The 20,171-nt window shown below is 35.2% G+C and overlaps 1 protein-coding gene across 10 annotated transcripts in view; it reads left to right on the forward strand.

Annotated features, from left to right (window-relative positions):
• CNTN5 (contactin 5) overlaps positions 1–20,171 on the forward strand; it is a 592,231-nt gene that overhangs the window by 526,425 nt on the left and 45,635 nt on the right. For all 10 annotated transcript variants that reach the window (XM_085593275.1, XM_021529320.4, XM_085593302.1 and 7 more), the window contains 3 exons: positions 1,450–1,577; positions 2,510–2,685; positions 15,329–15,449. In XM_085593275.1, coding sequence (XP_085449401.1) covers positions 1,450–1,577; positions 2,510–2,685; positions 15,329–15,449 — 425 coding nt within the window. The remainder of the gene's footprint in view (positions 1–1,449; positions 1,578–2,509; positions 2,686–15,328; positions 15,450–20,171) is intronic.

Consider the following 20,171-nt stretch of genomic DNA (forward strand, 5'->3'; position numbering starts at 1 on the left):
CCACCATAATGTTTATAAACTTCAGAAATAAAACACCATTTCTCACAGAATTAGAAAATAGGGGCTATTATCCTTTTTCAGGAAGGAAGGAAGGAAGGTAGGAAGGAAGGAAGGAAGGAAGGAAGGAAGGAAGGAAGGAAGGAAGGAAGGAAGGAAGGAAGGAAGGAAGGAAGGAAGGAATGCAGTCTCATATTATTAATATATTAAATGAATGCTTTAATTTGAGCACATTATTGAAATTTAAGCCTATGTAAATCTCTCCTAGTATAAATCAAAGGTAACAGCAGTGAAGTTCAACACATACAGTCTATAAATGTAATTCCTTTCCTCTTTTGCTGCTGAAGAGCCCAACCCTGAACTGTCAAAAGTGCATAGTCCTGATTAAATATTTCTCGAGAGTAAAACTTTAGTTTACAAATACAGGAAGCACCCCATGTCCTCTCCCACTTCTATGGACACCTGAAAGTATTTGCTGAGGATTATCTGCTTCCAGTGCTCCCAGCCTATATCTCTCAAAACCTTTGAGAGAGCTGTAGCCACTACCTAACCTGGGAAAGGATACACAACACCTGCAAACAGGGCTTGGATTAAATACCATCTAAGAGTTGTCATATTCCTATTAGGCTCCTAGTTCTCTGTCAGAAAGGAGCCATGATTATTTACTGCTCTTCCAGGCTGCAACTCTAAGATAGAATAAATTCACAGTCTTTGTTATTTTAGAAGAGCAAAAAAGAGTGTTAATTGACATGCTGCTTCATGGACTTTATGATTCATATTGTGCAAGCAAAAACAAAATTTGAAACTCCTAAATGTGAGCAGCTGAACATTTCTCATGAAAATGCTTTAGTGGGGTCACTTATCAAGAGGTATAGTGGACTTGCAGTTATAAATTCAGAGAAAAAAAAAGGCCATCTACAAAAAGCAAGGATTATTTAAGTCCCTTTTCTACACTGTGCTGTGATGCCATAAATCTTGTGTTGACCAGATACTATTAATTTTATAGGGGTTTTGTCATGTCTTTTGAATTTTGCTTCCTATTCTTCTCAGATCTAATTTCTAAGGTAATTTTTTTTTCTAGATGGAATAGCCTGTGCTTGATATTGAAATGTAATTTGACAATAATATAGTGGTGAAACTTTGAAGACAAATTATGAAGGATTACCTTTTTTACTGTTATACTAAAGTTTCATTAAAATTCACCCCTAATAAGTGTCAAAGGATAGTAATCCACTGATGCTTCCGTGAAAATTTTGAATTAAGGAAGAAGTAGTAAAACAGATTATTAAAATCTTTTTGAGACAGAAGATAATTCAGTTATCATCTTTATCATCCCTTGCTATAGAGGCAGCAGTCCTTAATCCTATTTATTATCTCTGAAAGATATCATCATGGAATTTGGCTGGTAGGATGGAAGAGATATTTATATATTTTTGGATTTATCCTTTCTAGGATCATTTTTCTTCCACATGGGAGTCTGCGAATCCTGAATGCTTCCAAGTCTGATGAAGGGAGGTATTTATGCCAAGGTGTAAATGTATTTGGATCTGCAGAAATCATTGCATCATTATCTGTTAAAGGTATGAAAAAATCATTTGATGGTAATGATGTTTTCTTTTGACTAATATTTAAATATTACTTAGAATCCCCAGCCAACCATAAAGCAGCATTCTCCAGACAGAATAAAAAAGCATTTCCAACAAGCGAAGGGGACTAAACTCCATCTGGTCAGACATTTAATCAGATTGGAGATTCCAGCTGTTTTATTGTAGAGTTGTCATAAGAATTAGTATATATATTAAATCATTCAAATGATAAATAATTATATAAGTAAAGGAATAAATATCCCTTTTAACATATTTTATCTTTGGGAACTCACCCCTAACTTTTTCTGTATGAGAATAAACCTTTAAATTAAAGGAATAATTGTACCTACACAAAATCCAGAGAAAGGTAGTAGCTTAGAAGATTAATAATAATAATAAAACAGCTAAGTAACAATCCATTTCTGAACCTTTTTTTTTTTTTTCATTTTTCAGCTGAATTCATTAATTTTCTTTGCAGGTGTTCAAGCCTTTTTATTTAATTTTTCAAGTTTCTTCCTGTATTTAGTAACCCAGGAAACATTCTTTATTATGTTATGTGACAAAACTGAGATTTTCATGCAATCACAAGATTCCAGGTGCTGCAGCAATTAAAAAAAAAAAAAAAAAAAGCTTTTCCTGAAACTAATAAAATTAGTTAATTAATCCATGTCAAAATGTCAGATATCCCATAGATTGTTGTTTAGGATTCTGCCTTATTGACTCCACAAAACTCTCTGTACCTTCTGACCCCCAGTGTCATACTTCAGTGTGCATTATGAATATCTTTCAGTATTTGACTGCCTGCAATTCATACTAACAGCACATGTAAGCTCTGAGTAGACATAGCAGTAGTCAATCCTATTATTTTGGTGTTGCACTATAAGCAGACTTCCATCTGAATGTTGCTAACACTTCTCTGTTTCTAGAACCTACAAGAATAGAGCTGACTCCCAAGAAGGTTGAGTTAACAGTTGGAGAGAGCATTGTCCTCAGCTGCAAAGCCCTTCATGACAGCACAATGGATGTCACCTTCTACTGGACACTCAATGGGCAGCCAATTGACTTTGAGAAAGAGGGTGGACACTTTGAAAGCATCAAGGCAGTAAGTTACTATGCATTTGTCATCTCTGTGCTGGGAACTGCCAGAAATTTGCATGCTTTTATGTCTCCCATTTACTAAATTTTGACCAAACTGAGAGATAAATGGTTTCAGTAATATTAGAAAGAAATGTTGGATAGAAGAGGTGCAAACTGCAGATCACTAGAATTACTCCAAGTAGTATTCTTCAAGAAGATATTAAATTTAAACTTGTATATCCTGTTAATAGTGATTTATCAGATAATCTTTGTGAGAGAACAGAAAGGCGTTTTCATCAAATTCTACTTACATTCTTCTGCAGATTTTAATATAAAAAGGATGCTGCTATGAGCATTGATGTCTCTTTCATAGATAACATGGCTGTTGAAATGCCCGTACCTCCCAACACTTTACTTGCCTAGAATATATTTTAATATCTGAATAGCAAATGCTGTATTTACTAACTTTCCTGCATGAGGTAATTCTGAACCATGTAACCATTATTTAAGTCAATATGAATCATATGGACAAAAATATGTATTCCAAATTCAAATATTGCCACTTGAGTCAAAAAGAGTTTCATGTGATCAAATTGTATGATAAAGAATTTCAAACCTGTCTCATGTAAAATGATTTGAACATTTCTTAGTAGAAAGAAAGCATTTAATGTGAACAAGCTTGGAAATGGAATCTGCAGTCATTTAACTGAATCTTCCAACTAATGAAATGTAAATCAAATGTCCATGCTATGTTAACAGAGAAAAATTAAGTTCATAAAGGTCAGGAAATTTTAAAACTTAATTTATCTCATTTGAGTACAATGTAGCAAAGTTAACTTTACATTAAAAACCTTGTCAGCTGCAATATTTTTTTTTTTCTGCTTGCCTATATGAAAGGCAAGCATACTCTTTATGGAAGTTATATCCTCTTGGTGGGGGAGTTCATGTTTTTAAAATTTCAGTTTACTTCAATAAACCATTTAATTGAACAATATTAGCAAGGTATATTTTAGTGGGAAGGATCTTAGCATAGTTATCTTCATCTGAGGAATATAAGACTCAAAACAACACTATTTATGTAAGAAGGAAAATTTTTGCTCTTTTTTAACTTCAAAATCATCCTTTGATTCAAGAAAACATCCTATGATCACAATTTAACTTTATGTCATTCCCCCAAAAAAATGCAGTCTAAAACAAGCTACATGATTCTTGCATTATATTTCAGCATCTCTCTTCAAAGGAAATTTTTAATCACTGGAAAAAATCCACAGGCTAGGAAATTTTTTATGTAATTTCATATGTCATGTCAAAATACAGCTAATTTAATATAATTTAGTATATGAAAAAATAGGATTTCATAGATCTCTCCCAAGAATTCTACATTAATTTCATTCCTATAAGAGAAAACCCTCAAATTGATAGAAATAAGGCTTACTCAAAGTAATCAAAGTATTAGGTCAGTATTCAGTCAAATATTCATGCAAACCTCACTAAAATTACTGATTGCTTTAGCTGTCCTGACATGATTAAAATTTGGCCAAAGCTTGATAGATTTAACCAGCTATTTGAGTTTATTACCTCCTCCTAACTGTGCTGCTAGAGTGTTACTGCTACAAGTGAAAATAGTACTACTCACAGAATCACAGAATAAGATGAGTTTGAAGGGACACACAAGGATCATCGAGTCCAACTCCTGGCCCTGCACAGGACACCCCAAGAGTCACACCATGTGCCTGAGAGTGTTGTTCCATCACTTCTTGAACTCTGTCAGGCCCTAGCACAACTTCAGGCCAATGCCTTGGGTCTTGCCACTGGTCCCAAGTGTGAAGAGATCTGCACCTTCCCTTTTGCTTCCTCTCATAAGGAAGTAGGTGGCAACAAGGTCTCACCTCAGCCTGCTCCAGGCTGAACAAGTCTCTCATAAAGTAGTAGTTAAAATATCTTGATTTTTTGATTGTTCTGAAATGAAGCTGGATCCATTGAGAAATGCAAATCTTGAAAGTGGTAATAGCAGCTATGGTAATACAGGAATTTTTTTGTGTTTTGACATGATTCCCACACTTACTCATTTGTGGAATTGTCAATTGTCTTTCACTATAATTTCTGTTAACTACATGAGAATGAGAAATTAATCAAAAAGTTAAAAATGTATTTCTTTACTTCACTAAAATCTAAAGCATGACCAGGTACTGGGGACAAAGGAAAATAAAACTCCTTTTTTCCTGTCATGCAATCTCCTTTAAACTATCCAGTTTCAAAGCTGAGATACACAATAAGTTAAAGCCATAGGTTTATCAATGGAGAAAATAGAAACTTGAAGTCTGATAGAGTTCTATCTATATGCCTTAGTTTGCTCTTCTGAATGAAACACTTCAAAATTGCATGAGTTGACCCTGAACAAAATACATTTTAATGGAGTATGTTTAAGAAAAAAAAAATCTTTTGTGTGCATGAAGGCACAGAATTATATGTCCATTTTTTGTCCATACAGTGATACTTCACCAGATAAAAATATTTTCAGGCTTGCCTGCAGTTTGCTTATGTGTTTTAAAGCCTGGCAAATTAAACATTATTTAAATGGATTTTGATAATAATAAAACCACTGTAAACCTCTCATCATTGGTTGCAGTCCTCATACTTTCACTGTGGCAGAACCAAGTGTTAGGTATGATGCACATCTTGAAGCTTAATGCAGTGTTATAAAAGCTATCACCAAAGTAACATCTATTTGGGGTGTAGAGAAATTTTCACTTACTAAAATTGCACGATCCTTAGCAATTACAATTAAAAATAAAATCTTCTCTTACTAATAAATATTACTAATTTGTTTTGAAACTATATCAGTAACTTCTCTACCAAGAAAAGCTTTTATAATTTTTCATATTGAGAAGTAATCTTTCATGAAAACCAAAGGTATTTTTGCTGTTCTTTACTGAGCTATCAATAATTTAGTACCCATACCAATTTAGGTACTTCAAGGACCTGGCAAAAATATAAGTGTGATGAGGATGTCAACTTGTGCATGAAGTGAATATTAAGTAAAATGGACCAGCTGATTTCTACTGGAATGACTGCAGATAGAGTTCCAAAATTTTATTGTAGCAACACAGTATGCAATGAACGCAGAAACTATAAATTTGCTTGGTTTTATTTTTTATTTGGATAACTTTGATTTTCTCTCCCTTGTGCCAATTGTAGAAGTCCTAGTCAAAATTCTATTCAAGATATTTTCTCTTAAAATCTCTGCTGACCTTAATTTTCTCATAGACATATCCCTTTTTCATCTAAAAATATCTGATTTTTTCAGTAGATTTTCACCCAACTATCATAATTCCAACTCTGTGCTTGAAGGCTGATACTGTTTTTATAGCAACCAAACAAAATGATTTACTGTGGTTATCCACAGACTGGCAAGCAACAGCATTGCTCCTAATGTTCCTCACCTTGACTTTTCAGACTCAAGAAAATTATTTGGTCTAAATATGTTCTTGGTCTTTGATCTTAGCTGAAACTACCACCAGGGGAAGCAATAAGTACAACTTGTCATGTTATATTTTACAGTGGTTATTTGTTCACATGGAAGTGAATGGAAATCTACTGTTTTACTTCAGAAAGGACAGTAGATATAGATTGGACAATGCTTTTAATTCCTGCCTAGAGACTTCAATTTGACAACCTAGAATTTTGGACAATACATAAATTTACACCCTTCCTTGTATTTTCAAGTAATTCCCTAATTTCTTGTAGTACTTTTATCATGTTTTATCATATTGAGAAATTAAGATTAAAATTTCCTAAGAATTTCTAAATAGGAAGAACTAAGTTCTACACTACATGAAATCAAAACACCAGTCTGTTAATAATAATGTGTTTTCTCTTTATTGGATGTAAACCTAAATAAGGTTAATTAAATAGGGGTTTTATGTGACACCCTGACTGACTCCCACATGAGGAGCAATAGTTGTCAGAAGCCCTGCAGAAATCAAGCTCTATGCACAGTTTTTGTTTCCCTGAATTTCTGTTCAGGGTAAAGCTGCCATATCAGCAGCATTGCTACAAATTTGTTTCACTGTCTGTTGCAATCCATTCCTGCGGATGGAAGAGGCTGAACACAGCCATTACTGTCAATTCTAATCTCTAGATATTTCAGCCCTGAGCTCACTACCAGGTTTTGCCCACTTGTCATGCTACCTATTTGAGCAATCAGGATCACTTTAAACAAAAAAAAAAAAATTAAATCTTGTCTTTTGGTAATAAACAGCTATTGTAAATTAGATAGTGTACTAAATAAAATAAGGACTTTGAGTTCTATGACTGGTAAGTACAAACCAAAATCCAAACACAAAGAAGACCACACTGTAATACTGCATTTTACTATGTGTTGCTTCCAGGATATAACAGTTCTGGTAAACTGATTGAATTTATTTGATGCTGTGTTAGAAAGAGACCCTCCAAACTTTTCCTAGAATCAAAAAAAACTGTGTAAATTGTTGCATGCAAGTGCTTGTGGCTTTGGCCGTTAATAGAGAGTAAGGGACAGAGATGATAAGCAGCATCTGATCTCATTTAGCCTGGAGAAAAGAAAGGTGAGGAGGCTCTTACTGCCCTCCTCAGCTACTTCAAAGGAGGATCTAGTGAGGGGAGATCAGTTCTCCTGCCCCAGATAACAAAGTGACCAGGGTACATGTAGATTAGATGTTAGAAAATATTTCTTCTTTGAAAGGGTGGTCAGGCATTGGAACAGGCTGCCCAAGGAAATGGTGAAATCACCACTCCTGGAAATGTTCAAAATGAGTGTGTATGTGGCACTTGGGAATATAGTTTAAGGGTGAGCACAGCAATGCTGAAATAACGGTGGGACTTGATGATTTTAGAAGTCGTTTCCAACCTTAACAATTCTCTGAACTCTTCTATTTAATTTTATTTTAGACAAGGGAGATAACCAAAAATTTTGGAAAATGGGAGCCTCTTAACATTCCTGTCCAATTTCTATTAAAAAATTATTGTAATAAGTAATGAAATACAGTAAGATAATTTTTACTGATTTGTTCCATTGTGGCATTTTTTACCTTTCCTTGTTTACAAGAAGCATTCTAAAGCAAAAAACCTTGGGATAAATAAAAGACATTTCATGACAGTCCATTCTTCTCTCTGTTTACTTGGAGCTGATGGATCATTTAACTGGCACAGTGTTTATCTGGACTATAACAGCAGAGCTGATTGTTTGAACAACTGATCAATATCAGTTCCTAAAGAAGCTTCCATTGAAAGCTCTGCTGGCTATTTTATACTTGCAGCTCTGCAGTTTTTCTCCCCAGCTGCAGTGGCAGTGATTTCCAAAACTTTCCTGGTAGTATTTCTCCATTTCAGTCCTTACACTACCAATCTTTTGGCTTTATTCTTGAGGCCTTGCACCTCTGAACCTCAATTGTGTTGCTACAGAAAAGTGTCATGGGAAGAAGATTTCACTGTCCTGAAGTTTACCTCTACTTCTTTGCCCCCTTTCTTTGTCTCTTGTCTGGCAAGCCAAGACAAAGCATACAGCACAGTAAACCATGTTCACATAAATACTTTATAAATATTATCTAACAATATACATACTAAGAACCTTAATGATCAATCATTTTGTAACAACTGCTTTTAATTAACATATTCCAATTAATATTAACAAATAGGAAGTGTAAGTAGGTCCCAAAGAAATTATATAACGCTAGGGAAAAAAAAATACCAGCAAAATATAATCATCATTTTCATTGTAATCTACTGCACTGGAGGGAGCTTCTAGAGGTCTTTTCTTCTATTTTTCTCATGGTAACAAAATCTCAGTTACAGAACATGAATTTAGCATCAGAAGTGTAATGTGCATCTCTGTCCTAAAGCTTACCATTTCATATCCCATCTCTTTTCTCATTCGTTCCCATTCTCACTGCTTTTTCCATGTTTCTGTTAATCCCTTGATTTCACAAAACTACTGCAGTACATGACAGGCCACCTGACAGCCGATATTCTTTTAACTTCATCTCTTTTTCTACTTTCATTCAATAAAATTAATCAAACTCATTTGCTGCAATTCAAGATGCACTTGAGATGCATTTGAAGCATTTAAAGTTTATTCATATTTTCTCTATTCACTCTCAACACTCCATCACTCTCTGGCATCCACTCAAAATCACCAGTACTCACCAAAACAACTCTTTTCATATTTTTCGCCATGTCTATGCAAACTCCATAAATATCATCATATTTATATAATACCACCACTCAAAGGGTCTGCCCTCCCCCGTATGATTCTTAAGGATTCACAAACCTAAAAACATCCTTTTAAATTCTTATAGACAGGGAAAGTGCAAGTTATGTTTTATCAGGTATGCCTGAGTCAATCTGCATCAGCTGGGATTCTGATATATTACCATTATTATCTTGCCTCATACCATTGATCACAACAAAATTGATAACAAAGATTTCATCTTCTTTATTACAAATGTGCTTATATGATTAAAAGATAGAGCTCAGAATATAATTGCCCATTACCAACATATCAACCAAGTAACCTGCTGCTTCTCAGATTAAATATTTGCAATTTGTAACTATCACAAGCAGTAGACTGTTGTAGTTAATATGTTCAAACCTGAGAATTTCCATGAAATGGTTCTCAAATTGCCCTAAACAGAATATGGACAGAATTTGGCTTGAAACCAACAATCCATCATAATGTACATATAAATTGTCACCATTATTTGAAATAACTTTATTGTGTTGCTGGTCCTCACTTACTGTTGATGCTACAAAGATAACATTGCCATAAGGGTATTCTGTATAATCATTTGCTTGCTTCAGATAAACTTACCAAGAAATCTCCATTGCCATTCAAATATAGCAAAAATTAACTGTGAAATAATTTTTCAATTTAATCTAACTGAATTTCATTTATAAAGGATATTTTGCTAAATTAAGCAATATATGAGTCAGGAATTCACCTAACCTGTGTATTATATGTAAAAATGCCCATATATTTTAAATGATCATTTAAATTGAAAAAGCTATCATTCTTGTTTATGATCAAATCTCAGTCCTTTTCACTCGACACAGCATTGTTTTATTGTTCTCAGTTTAAACAGAATAGAATCTTTTTAGGCTTTTAGTACCTCCCAAACACAGTGGTGTATAAAAAACACTTTGTAGGAAAGCATCCTCACCTCTCACTGTCAAGAGATTTAGACAGGCAGCACGCCTTGATAAACCCTTGTAGTCATAGTAAAGAAGTGGCCCAACCTTCACTTTGACTTTCATCACAAAAGTTTTCCGGCAATGGCAGTCAGTGTTTGCCCATTCTGTTCTTCCCTTTGATTTAAGCTTTTGTTGAATCATGATCATTTGCAATATCTCATTACCCACTTTAGACACATTCTTCCCAGGCAAAGAGAAAGTGTTCACTGCGTGTTGTCCAGGCTGAGTTCACAGCCTGAATCCTCTGCACAGTACTAGGCAGTCCTCAAGCCCTTGCAGTGCAGAAGTTGAGAGCTGTGGGTCAGCACATCATCTTTACTGACTACCCAGTATTACGAATTTCTTTGGCTTTTTGTCCCTCTTTCCAAGATAAATCAGAGCTACATTCAAAGAACTTCAGTTGGAGTGGAAGGGAAGTATGACAATGAATGAGGAAAATGAGCAGCATTAGAAGCAGATTAAATGAAAGCTGAGTTTGATACAATGAAAAAATAATGATACTTCATATATATTTTTCACATATGATTCTGTAGTTTGAGCATATTTAATAAATTATGTAATAATCAACCCAAATGTAATTCTTTCATGGAAGAGATAGGGAGAAAGGCTTTCTAGATGTTAAGAAAGTGCTCTAGGGTGCAACTGTGAGCTCCATTTCAAATGCAGGCAGATTGGAAATTGTGCAAAGTCTTCAGAAATTGATTAGAAATTAGAATTGTGCAAAGACTTCAGAAAAAAAGGCTGGATACACTGAATGGACCACCTTGGTTTAGAGATAAAAACTCAGCAAATGAATGGACAGATTAACAGAGAGGTTTCCTAGCAACTGGCTCAGGACAATGAACTCACTCTCACAGGAAGAATAAGTTTAATTCTAAGTTTAATTCTCTTCATTTGAGGGAAGAAGCATATGTAAAAGCTGTTTATTGCAAAGCAACTCACAACTATTAAGAACTGGTTATTAAAATCAGAGAATATCTTTGCCCAAATTAAGGTGCAAATGAGACCATATGTCAAAGTCATTAGTATGGATTTTTATTTAACAGTAAATGTGAGGGAGAAAGGGGGAGAGAGAGAAAGAAATAGGAAAAGAGAGTGGAAGCAGGGAAAGAAAGAGAATGAGAGAGACACAGGAAATGTGTCACCACTGCATGGATTCTGTTGGTTCTCTTCTTCTGGTTTTAGTGGTGAGGGTCCTAGTCTAGTCAAAATGATTGTCACTGTCTTGAGCCATGTGGGATGAGAGAAAAACAAAATCCACTGGTTTTATATTTACTCAGGTTTGAGTGGGCATACCCAAGTGCCTGGGGCAGGGAATTTTATGCTGGATGATGTAGTCCTTTGGATCATGGGACACTTTGGGAGTCTGATGGTTTATGACACATTCTAAAACTAAGATATCACAGCTGCTTCTTATATCAGTGAAACAGTCAATTATGGCCCACCAGAAGGGGTGAATTCCTTCAGGCTGTGTGCGAATGCCTACTACTTCTTTGGAAGGGAATTTCCACAGCTAGTCACTGCTGAAAGGACTTTGGCATGATAAAAAGTAGGACCCCAACTCCCAGGATCTGCCTATTATCAGCCTCTTTCCTTATCTTATCCAACATCCAGCTGTAGCCTCTGGTGATGGTGTGCACACCTTCTCTACCTGGGCAGTTAAGTGATTGATTGTTTGAGTAATTAACTGGTATCAATCCAGACTCCCACAGCCACCTCTTGAGATTTATGAGATGGAAAAATTTAAGAGATTAAAATTTATGAGAGGAAAAAAATCCACACCCAAGTTCCTCTCTGTGGGTAATTCAGATGGCTGAAGAAGTATTAATTCCTCAACAGAAAAATATCTGAAAATTGTCTTTTTTGTTTGTTTCTGCAAATCCCCCACATATTAGGACAATGAATGCAAAAGACAAATGCAGTGAAGTCATTACTACTGAGCAAAGTATGCATGTTATATGCTTCTTGGAGCCTTTTTGAATTTGGGGAAGTATTTCCACATCAAAAGCAAATGCTAATGCATAGGTGGCAGCAACTTTTGAAAAAATAGTTGCAAGCAATACCTTACATGTACAGCTAATTAGATACATTGCAGATATGGCTATGACCTCAGACAACATGCCACACTGAAGCAGACAGAGCCATAAGTTGACACATCATTCAGCATTAGACCTGCCCAGAACTAGATTAATGGGATGCTTGGGAGCATAACATAATATGAATGGTACAATAATTTGTAGTCCTGGAGAGAAACATTAGTCATGATAGATATCATTCTGAGCTCTATTATTTATTTGCTGCTTAATGAAGATCAAAAGTGTACAGCAGGTCTGTAGCTGATGCTGACCTTGAAGGTTACTCTTAACTTTCCTGAAAATCACTAGAAGTTGGTTGTTGTGCCTATCAGTTTTGGTTTGTTTTCTTTTAAGTTTTAGCTTCAGTAAAATACAGTAGAAGTTTATACTGAGATTAAGGTACTGATGCTTGGCTAAGTGGATAATACCTGATGCTCAGAACACCAAGGATTGTGAATTTTTTTAACAAAATGTGACTTTGAAATAATGCACTTCTTGCAAAATATTCCCTGGCAAGAAAGAGCACAAAATCAGTGAAATAAAGGGCAGCTTTTAAAAACGTACACTTAATAGCATCAAAATCTAGACCTAGAAAAAGAAATGTAAATGCCACTAACTTCAGCTTTGAATAAAATTGAGACCACAAAGTTGCTGATACACCAGACTATCTTAAATCACGTTAGCCCAGGTAAGAGAGACCTTCTTACATTGTTTGCATTCATATCAACAAGTTTTTGTCTTCCACCAAGGGGAGGTGAATGTCTCTGCTTTGCTAAAATATCACATCTTTTTCTACTGACAGAAGTCTAAAAGCACAAGAAAGTTTCTGACCTTAAATAGTTTTCTTAATGGAGTCTCTGCTAAATTCTCTCTTAGTAGGTTTTTTTCAACTGGATTGTAATTGTTCAAGTAGCAACTACAATACCAGGGTGCAGAAATTTTCTTAAGACTTAGAAAGCCAGGACATAAGTTTAACCTCCGCCAGACCTCTTTGTGGCTTAGAGCCTCTCATTACAGGATAAACTAATCAACAAATTATTTGTCTTCTAAGACTTGGAAGAGTCTGTAAAATTAATGAAGACAACTTTATAAATGTCACTGAACAGCAGTAATGCAGTTCTTTTTAGAGTCCCTGGTCAAACATATCTCCTGCTTACATAAATGGAAGCTAAAATGTGTCATTATTTTCTTGATTATGATCAAGAATCCAGTGTCTGAGCATATACCTCTCTATATTAAACACAGTCAGTTTAATCCACTCACACATCCTCCAGAATGCTGGCTGCACATCCTGTTATGTTGTTATAAAAGTGTTTCACAGAGATCTATTATACTGCACTGTTCTCCACTTACAGTGATGATTCTTCCAATTGATGCTTCTCTGCCCAGTTATACAGGTGTGAAGATGAAATACATATCTTTTTCCTGATAAGAATATTAGGATTTACACATTCATGAACCTTCTGGAAGTCAGAGTGACAGCCAAGATTTTTAACAGCTCCTGAACAATGAAACAGGACAGTTGCTATCCATTACGCTATTCCTCACACTTAGCAATAAAACACACATTAGATGTAAATTACCATCAAGAGAGGACAAATGTGGACTGATTCTGGTCATATCCTTTTTGTAACTAAAGCTTTGTGCCAAGATCACTAGTGATATTGAGCAACCAGTTTCAATAGCTAGTAAATACTACTGTTAACTTAAAAAAATTTATATCCTGAATTTGACTCCTGATAGGAGTGTGTGCACTATTCTTTTGCATTTCAAGCTGTAGAGTACTGAGATATCCATTTCCCCTTCTGTGATTTCTCATATGCCAGAGCAAGAATATAAGAACTGCATTCTGACCTGACTGGTCTATCTTCCCTTCAGCAACATCATTACCTAGGCCATTTCAGAAGGCAAAACACTCCCACGGTAATCAAGCTCTTAGATCTACAGGGTTATTAAGCTATAGATCATGCCCATATTCACTTTGGCCTCAGAGGCAATATTAATGTCTTCACCTCTCTTCTTTGCATTTGAATATCCTTTGGTAAAGATTTTGACTTGATGCTACATGGAATATTACAAGTTAGTTCAAAAAATGCAAATTAAGAGAAGATTGACTGAAGAAGTGTGCCAAGATGTGCTGCAAAGAAACTCTTCTGCCTAAAAAGAAAAAACTAAATTATAGAAGATTGGATCTTGAAATGAATCCTATTTCATCTTGTCATTAATGACCTTGGCATAAAAGAAAGAAATATGCAAATGACAATTGTATGGAACACAATTGGACATCTTACCAATACAGCATGTGATGAAAAGAACAGATGGGAACAGACAAGAAATGCAATCCTACAAAGAAGAAGGTCATGCACATGTGAACAACTGGCTCATAACTTCCTAATGAATAAAGATAAAGATCTGAGTGTGTCTACATGAGCACAAAATAAGTATAAATCACAAAACCTCAAATATTAATCTAGGTGAATTCAGTGACAGATTTCTATTAGAGCTAGAGAAGTATCAATACTTACACCCCTAGAAATATTTTATTTTGAATGCAGAGTACAATTTTATTCACTCAGGATCAAAATTACTCAAATTAGAATCAGTGCATGGGATGAAATACATAGTTCAAGGAAAGATGGTCAGTATTTGCTTGGTTAGCAAAGTAGACCAAATCTGAGAAAGGAAATGCCTATACTTAATTAGTTTCTTAAAGTGAACTTTGGGGAATTGTAATGACTGTTGGCTAAAATTCTAAAAAATAAAAATTTGAACTGGTTCTCTATATTCTCTATATATATTTTGCACTTTTCAGCATTAAATACATACATATTTCATCAGGAAAGGTGAGAATCTGATCCTATTTTCTCATTCATATTAAGCATTAACTTCTCTATAAATAAAAATTCAATCAATATTATCTGTCAAGTAATCTTAATTTTATCACACTAGCAAGACATATTCCAAATGTCACTGTGTTACAGTAAAGAGGGAGAGGAAGAAAGTTCTTCATTCCTAAGAGGACTTTTTTTAACACCATGGATAGCATCCAAAATATTTCTGTTCATCTCCTTAATGAATTTCTTTGTGCTAGGTGGAATAATTTGCTTTGAACACGCAAATATGTGCAATGTGCTTTAAGCAAAGTCAAAGTTATTATAAAACCTGAAATGCTCTTCTTTAATCCCTACTAATAATTGTATAAATGCGCTGTTCTGATAATCCTCACAACAGGATATTAGGACACATACATTTTGTAAGATGAAAGCTGCATTCAAGAGTTCCTCAGACTGTACAAAAAACACCCTTGTGAACTACCTTGTACACAGATTTACTGAGTTTTAAACTGGCACTTCATCCCTGTTTCAGCAAGCGTCCTCTGCAGATTTAATGATCAGGAACATCCTCCTGATGCACGCTGGGAGATATGGCTGCAGGGTCCAGACCGCAGCGGACACCGTGTCAGACGAGACGGAGCTGCTTGTTAGGGGTGAGTATGCCTGTGGTTCCCCCTGAAAAACACCATCACCACACAGAGCTGTACCAGGGACTTTTAAATCAGTGAGCTTCAGGGATGTCTCTGCCATGCAGTGGTCCTCAGATTTCATGTTTTCAAAGCCATTTGAAAGCAGTTTCACCATAAGCTGACCTGCAGACACTGCAGAGAGAAACAGAAGACAGTGAGTTAACAGACAGTTTTAAGAGAGGTAACAGCACAAAATGTATACAGATTAGCTAAAATGCAGGCAATTAACATTCACAGACCTGTGTAAAGTAGAAATAATGAGTTTTTTCTATTCTATTTGATGCTTTGTATTTCATCTTATGGTCAAGCTATTCTTCCAGCTTTAACAGTTTAGGAACATTCATTCATTTCCTAAGAGTGGAAATACAGCCCTTTGTAAAATTATAGATATGAACAATGAAACAGAAACCCCATAATATGACAAGAATTTGGATTTTTTTCAAACATGGAAGTGTTACCACCAATTGTTTACTGCATCTTTATGCCCAGTCCTATAATCTGTTAAATTGTTTCACCTGTCATTGAACTTTCCTGATTATGCACAGGATCACAGAGTCCTTTTCCTGAAGGATTGCAGATCATCCTGAGGATGCCAACTCCATTAAGCAGAGTGTTTCTGCATTCTGCAGTAGGAGTGTGTGCATGAGTGCATACACACACATGTGCTCAGTACCTGAGGGGATCTGAGGATTTGCAGTTCACTTATTGGCATAATGACTGGTGGGTCCTGTGATGCCAACAGAGATGGATCCCTGCTAGGTAGCACAGCTGGGTAACCTTACTGTGGGTGATGCATTTTTGAAATAATAAATCAAGGTAGATATTATATTAACATTTCAAAAATTCCAGATAAAAAAGAAGTCAAAGTTATTTGGGTATTATAATCTTTCAAAAATATTTATTTTATCACATTCCACAATATCTTTAGATTTGAAGTATTCCTATCTACCCCTTTTGGGGTAAATATATGTTTTAAATGATAAAGAATGTTTCTGGCTGACTGCAGGTCTCTTCATTTTTTCATGAAAGTAATAGTTAAATATTTCCATAAAGACACTTTGAGGACCGTCAGATTTCTATGAGCTATGGCACTATTGGGATGGTTGTATTCAGCTGACTCGCCATGTAATAACATTTTAGCTGGCTTATGAAATCTGATTCATCCTTCTGGGTTATGCAAGGCCTTTTGTACCCCCTTTGTCTGTCTCAGACAGGAGCAGGAGCCTCTGTGGATAGGCAAGGCAATCTCAACTTTAAATTGAACTTTTGTGACAAAAAGGTTTTAGTTATTATCTAGGATAGTCTGATTACAAAATTATTTGTCTTTAAAAACACTGGTTATATAAATTAGTTTATTGAATTTCCTGTAGAAATGAAATTATTCTCTGAGGAAGAGGTCTGAAATTAAATATTTTAAAAAGGCATTGTAACAAGTATCAGGATGCATTTATATGAGTCTCCTCCCCATGTCACCATGCTGTTGAAGTAAAAGCTATAACTGCTTTGAAGTGGAATTTGAATTCAAATACACTTTTCTTACAAATTTGTCCTTTTCTTGTTTCTACAATTGGATAATTTTAGGATAGAGCAAGAAATTTTGGGTTTTTTTGTATTTCAGAAAATGTTTAAAGCACCTTCAGCGTAGAATTGTGAATGACTAGTCCTTACAGACATCAACAGTACAAAAATCAGAAATATTTATAAGAATCTAATCTATCTCTCCTTATACTTTTGCAGGATCTTCACTTTCATTTCAGTTTCTCTAATTTTTTTCCTCCCCTATCTCAGCTTGTAGACTGCACTTAGTGGTGTGCAATTTGACACTGATGATCCCAAAATTACAGCACTTTTCAAACTTCTTTATATTTAGCTTCCGGTGATACTGGACATTACTTAGGAGAAGATACCAGCAGAAACAGATATTTCAGTAAATATTTCAGTTAACTCTGAAGAATTCCGCCTGACGAAGTCATCTTCTATGAAGAAAACTCATGCAGTAAAATTTGTAATCCAAAGCCATATTATTCTTTATTTCCAGCACAGTTTATAGTCAAAATAATTTCACTTTATGCATATTACAAAACATCCTTTCCTCTTAAATGTCACAGCCCAAAGCCAAACAGATAGCAGACACTTTGCTATGAACTCTTGTATGTATTGATATGAGCAAACCTACAGCACACCCTTGCTCTGACCTTTCTTTCTCTCCTTTTGACTCTGCAGAAAATGCCAGTGATAATACTGATAATATCATACCAGCATATAACTCCATTTCAATCACTACTTTTATTGTAGGGTTCATATGGTATTTTAATAAATAATTGTAATTTTTTCTTGAAAATTTGTTCTTTTTACAATGTTTCTACATGAAATAAATTGGACATAGAGAATAAATTAAATTAAAATAATCTCTTTCCCCTGCTTTAGATATTCATGAATATCAGAATTACTGCCACTAGAAAATTGATTAAATTTAAACTGAAGTATGTATTCAACTGGTTCTCTATTTTTAAGTCAAAGGGCTTTTTGTCAGCAGTTAATTACAAGTGACTAGGAACAGTATTATACCTCACTGCAGCCCCTCAGATGGAGGAAGCAGAAACAAACTTTGCAGACTTCTGTTGCTCAAAATTAACATCCTGAACTTTAACAGACAGACATTCACCCCTGTATTTTCAAGGAAGTGCAATGTCTTAGTATCATTTATTGTGGGGAAAACAGAGTATCCCTAAATAATATTTATTCATTTTGAAACTATCTTTACTACTTGCTCTATTGTAAGTTCCTTTGGTTATATGCCAGGGAATGTCACTACTTTTGCCCTTGCCTTTCTTTACTCTACATGATACAATAAATGCTATAATCCAAAAATATCACCAATGAACGACACCACAAAGAACAGAGAATGTACAGGACCAAGTAAATCTCAATTTATTTGAGTCTAATTACTCATAAGAAGGTAATTAACAGTGCAAGAAGATTCCTAAATTTACTGCATATATACATGGGTGTGTATGTGTGTGTGTTTGTGTGTGTGTGTGTGTGTGTGTGTGTGAAATACAAAGGAAATAAGACAGCAGGAAGTTTCTATTCTGCAACTTTCTATAATGCTATAATGTCTTATACATTTTTTTAACTCAAAATTTAAATTTTCAAATTCACTACCTCACAGATCTTGAATTTAGGTAATTTGCAGTGAAAAATATATATAATATTTTTCAGTAATAATTGTGACCTAGTGTATCTCTTTCAGGAACATTTCAAAAGTATATATATAAAGATATTCTATGTCATGTTTGGACAAAATCAGGATTCAAGTCCCATCAGTGCTAAATACTCAAAAAAATCCTCCAAATACTTCTCTAAGTTCTCTAAAATGTGAATAAACTATGCATATTAAAGTAAGAAAAACTTTTTAGTAGTCCCTAGCATTCTTTTCTTCTAATGCTGCCAGTAATGTGTATTTCATTAGGAAGAGATGCTTTGCCAGTTACTGGACCTGTCAGGCAGTACATCAGCTTTCCAAATTAAATGTCTTGCATTTTATTCTTGGAGTGGGTTGTGAGTGAGAAGTATTTTGGTAGTATCATGCTGGTCAACAATGAGCTTCAAGGGTGGGTTGTCCTGGCATACCTGGCATCATCTCTTTATATTCAGGTAAGCTACTATCTAACTTACCAAGGTATTTCCTCTCCAAAATACAGCTCTATAAAATTCTCTGTAATTCATCATCACAGGGGATTTTTTATTACGTGCCTAAAAAAAAAAAAAACACCCATGTTCTTTCATTCATCCAAGATCTCCTATCCCCTCTAGATACACACATTGATTCTGTAGAGGTCCCCAGAGAGTCCTTTACTCTCTGAATATGATGAGGATGAGAGAAGATTCAGATCAAAGGCCAGAAGTGGTTTAAGGCAGAAGAGGCAATGTCAATCACTTTCAGCTTAGCTCAGCAGCTACAGTGCTCATCTATGTGGTAGGATAAATCTTTTTATCTGTCTCAGACCATGACTCAAAATCACACTTTCTCCTTAAAAGCATGCTATACCTGCAGGTGGCTGCTAGGTGGGATCAAGATAAGTTCAAGCCTCTTTCTAAGGCAGAAGAGCCAGGAGCACAGAAATCAAGTGACAAACAAATGAGCACCTGGATGTTTAGGGCACAATATAGGGCACCTCCAGTAACCTAGATATTTTCTTCTTTCATTGAATTGACTCCTGCTCTAGGAATGCACAGAGTTTCCCTAAGGTGAAGCTCTGTCAATGGCTTAAGCTAATACACTGAACTCTTTATTGGAAAGGGAAAAGCTAAATAGCTCTACAAAAGCTAAATAACAGGCATGCCATCCTCTGAACCAGGTTGCCCTCCATTGGGGCAAAGATGGAGATAGTGGTAAATTTTCTGCAATATTTTCTGGAAGGCAGTCACCAGAGGCCATAACAGCCTCTGGTTACAACTCAAGGTCATCTAGAAGAGAAAACAGCTTTTCACAGAAGCTGGTAACTATTCTAGCACCAGGTCTGCACAAATGTGGTACCTCAAGTACAATCCCGTGACAGAAATTATGTATGTCTTATGATCAGAGAAATAGTGGAGTGAATGAATACAACAAAAATCACCTTTATGGACTTGCATTCCTGACACCCAAGTCGGTACCTGATTTAATTTCATTTATGTCTCCTG

Source organism: Lonchura striata, chromosome 1 (genome assembly GCF_050655825.1).
Source record: "Lonchura striata isolate lonStrDom1 chromosome 1, ASM5065582v1, whole genome shotgun sequence".
NCBI lineage: Eukaryota > Metazoa > Chordata > Aves > Passeriformes > Estrildidae > Lonchura > Lonchura striata.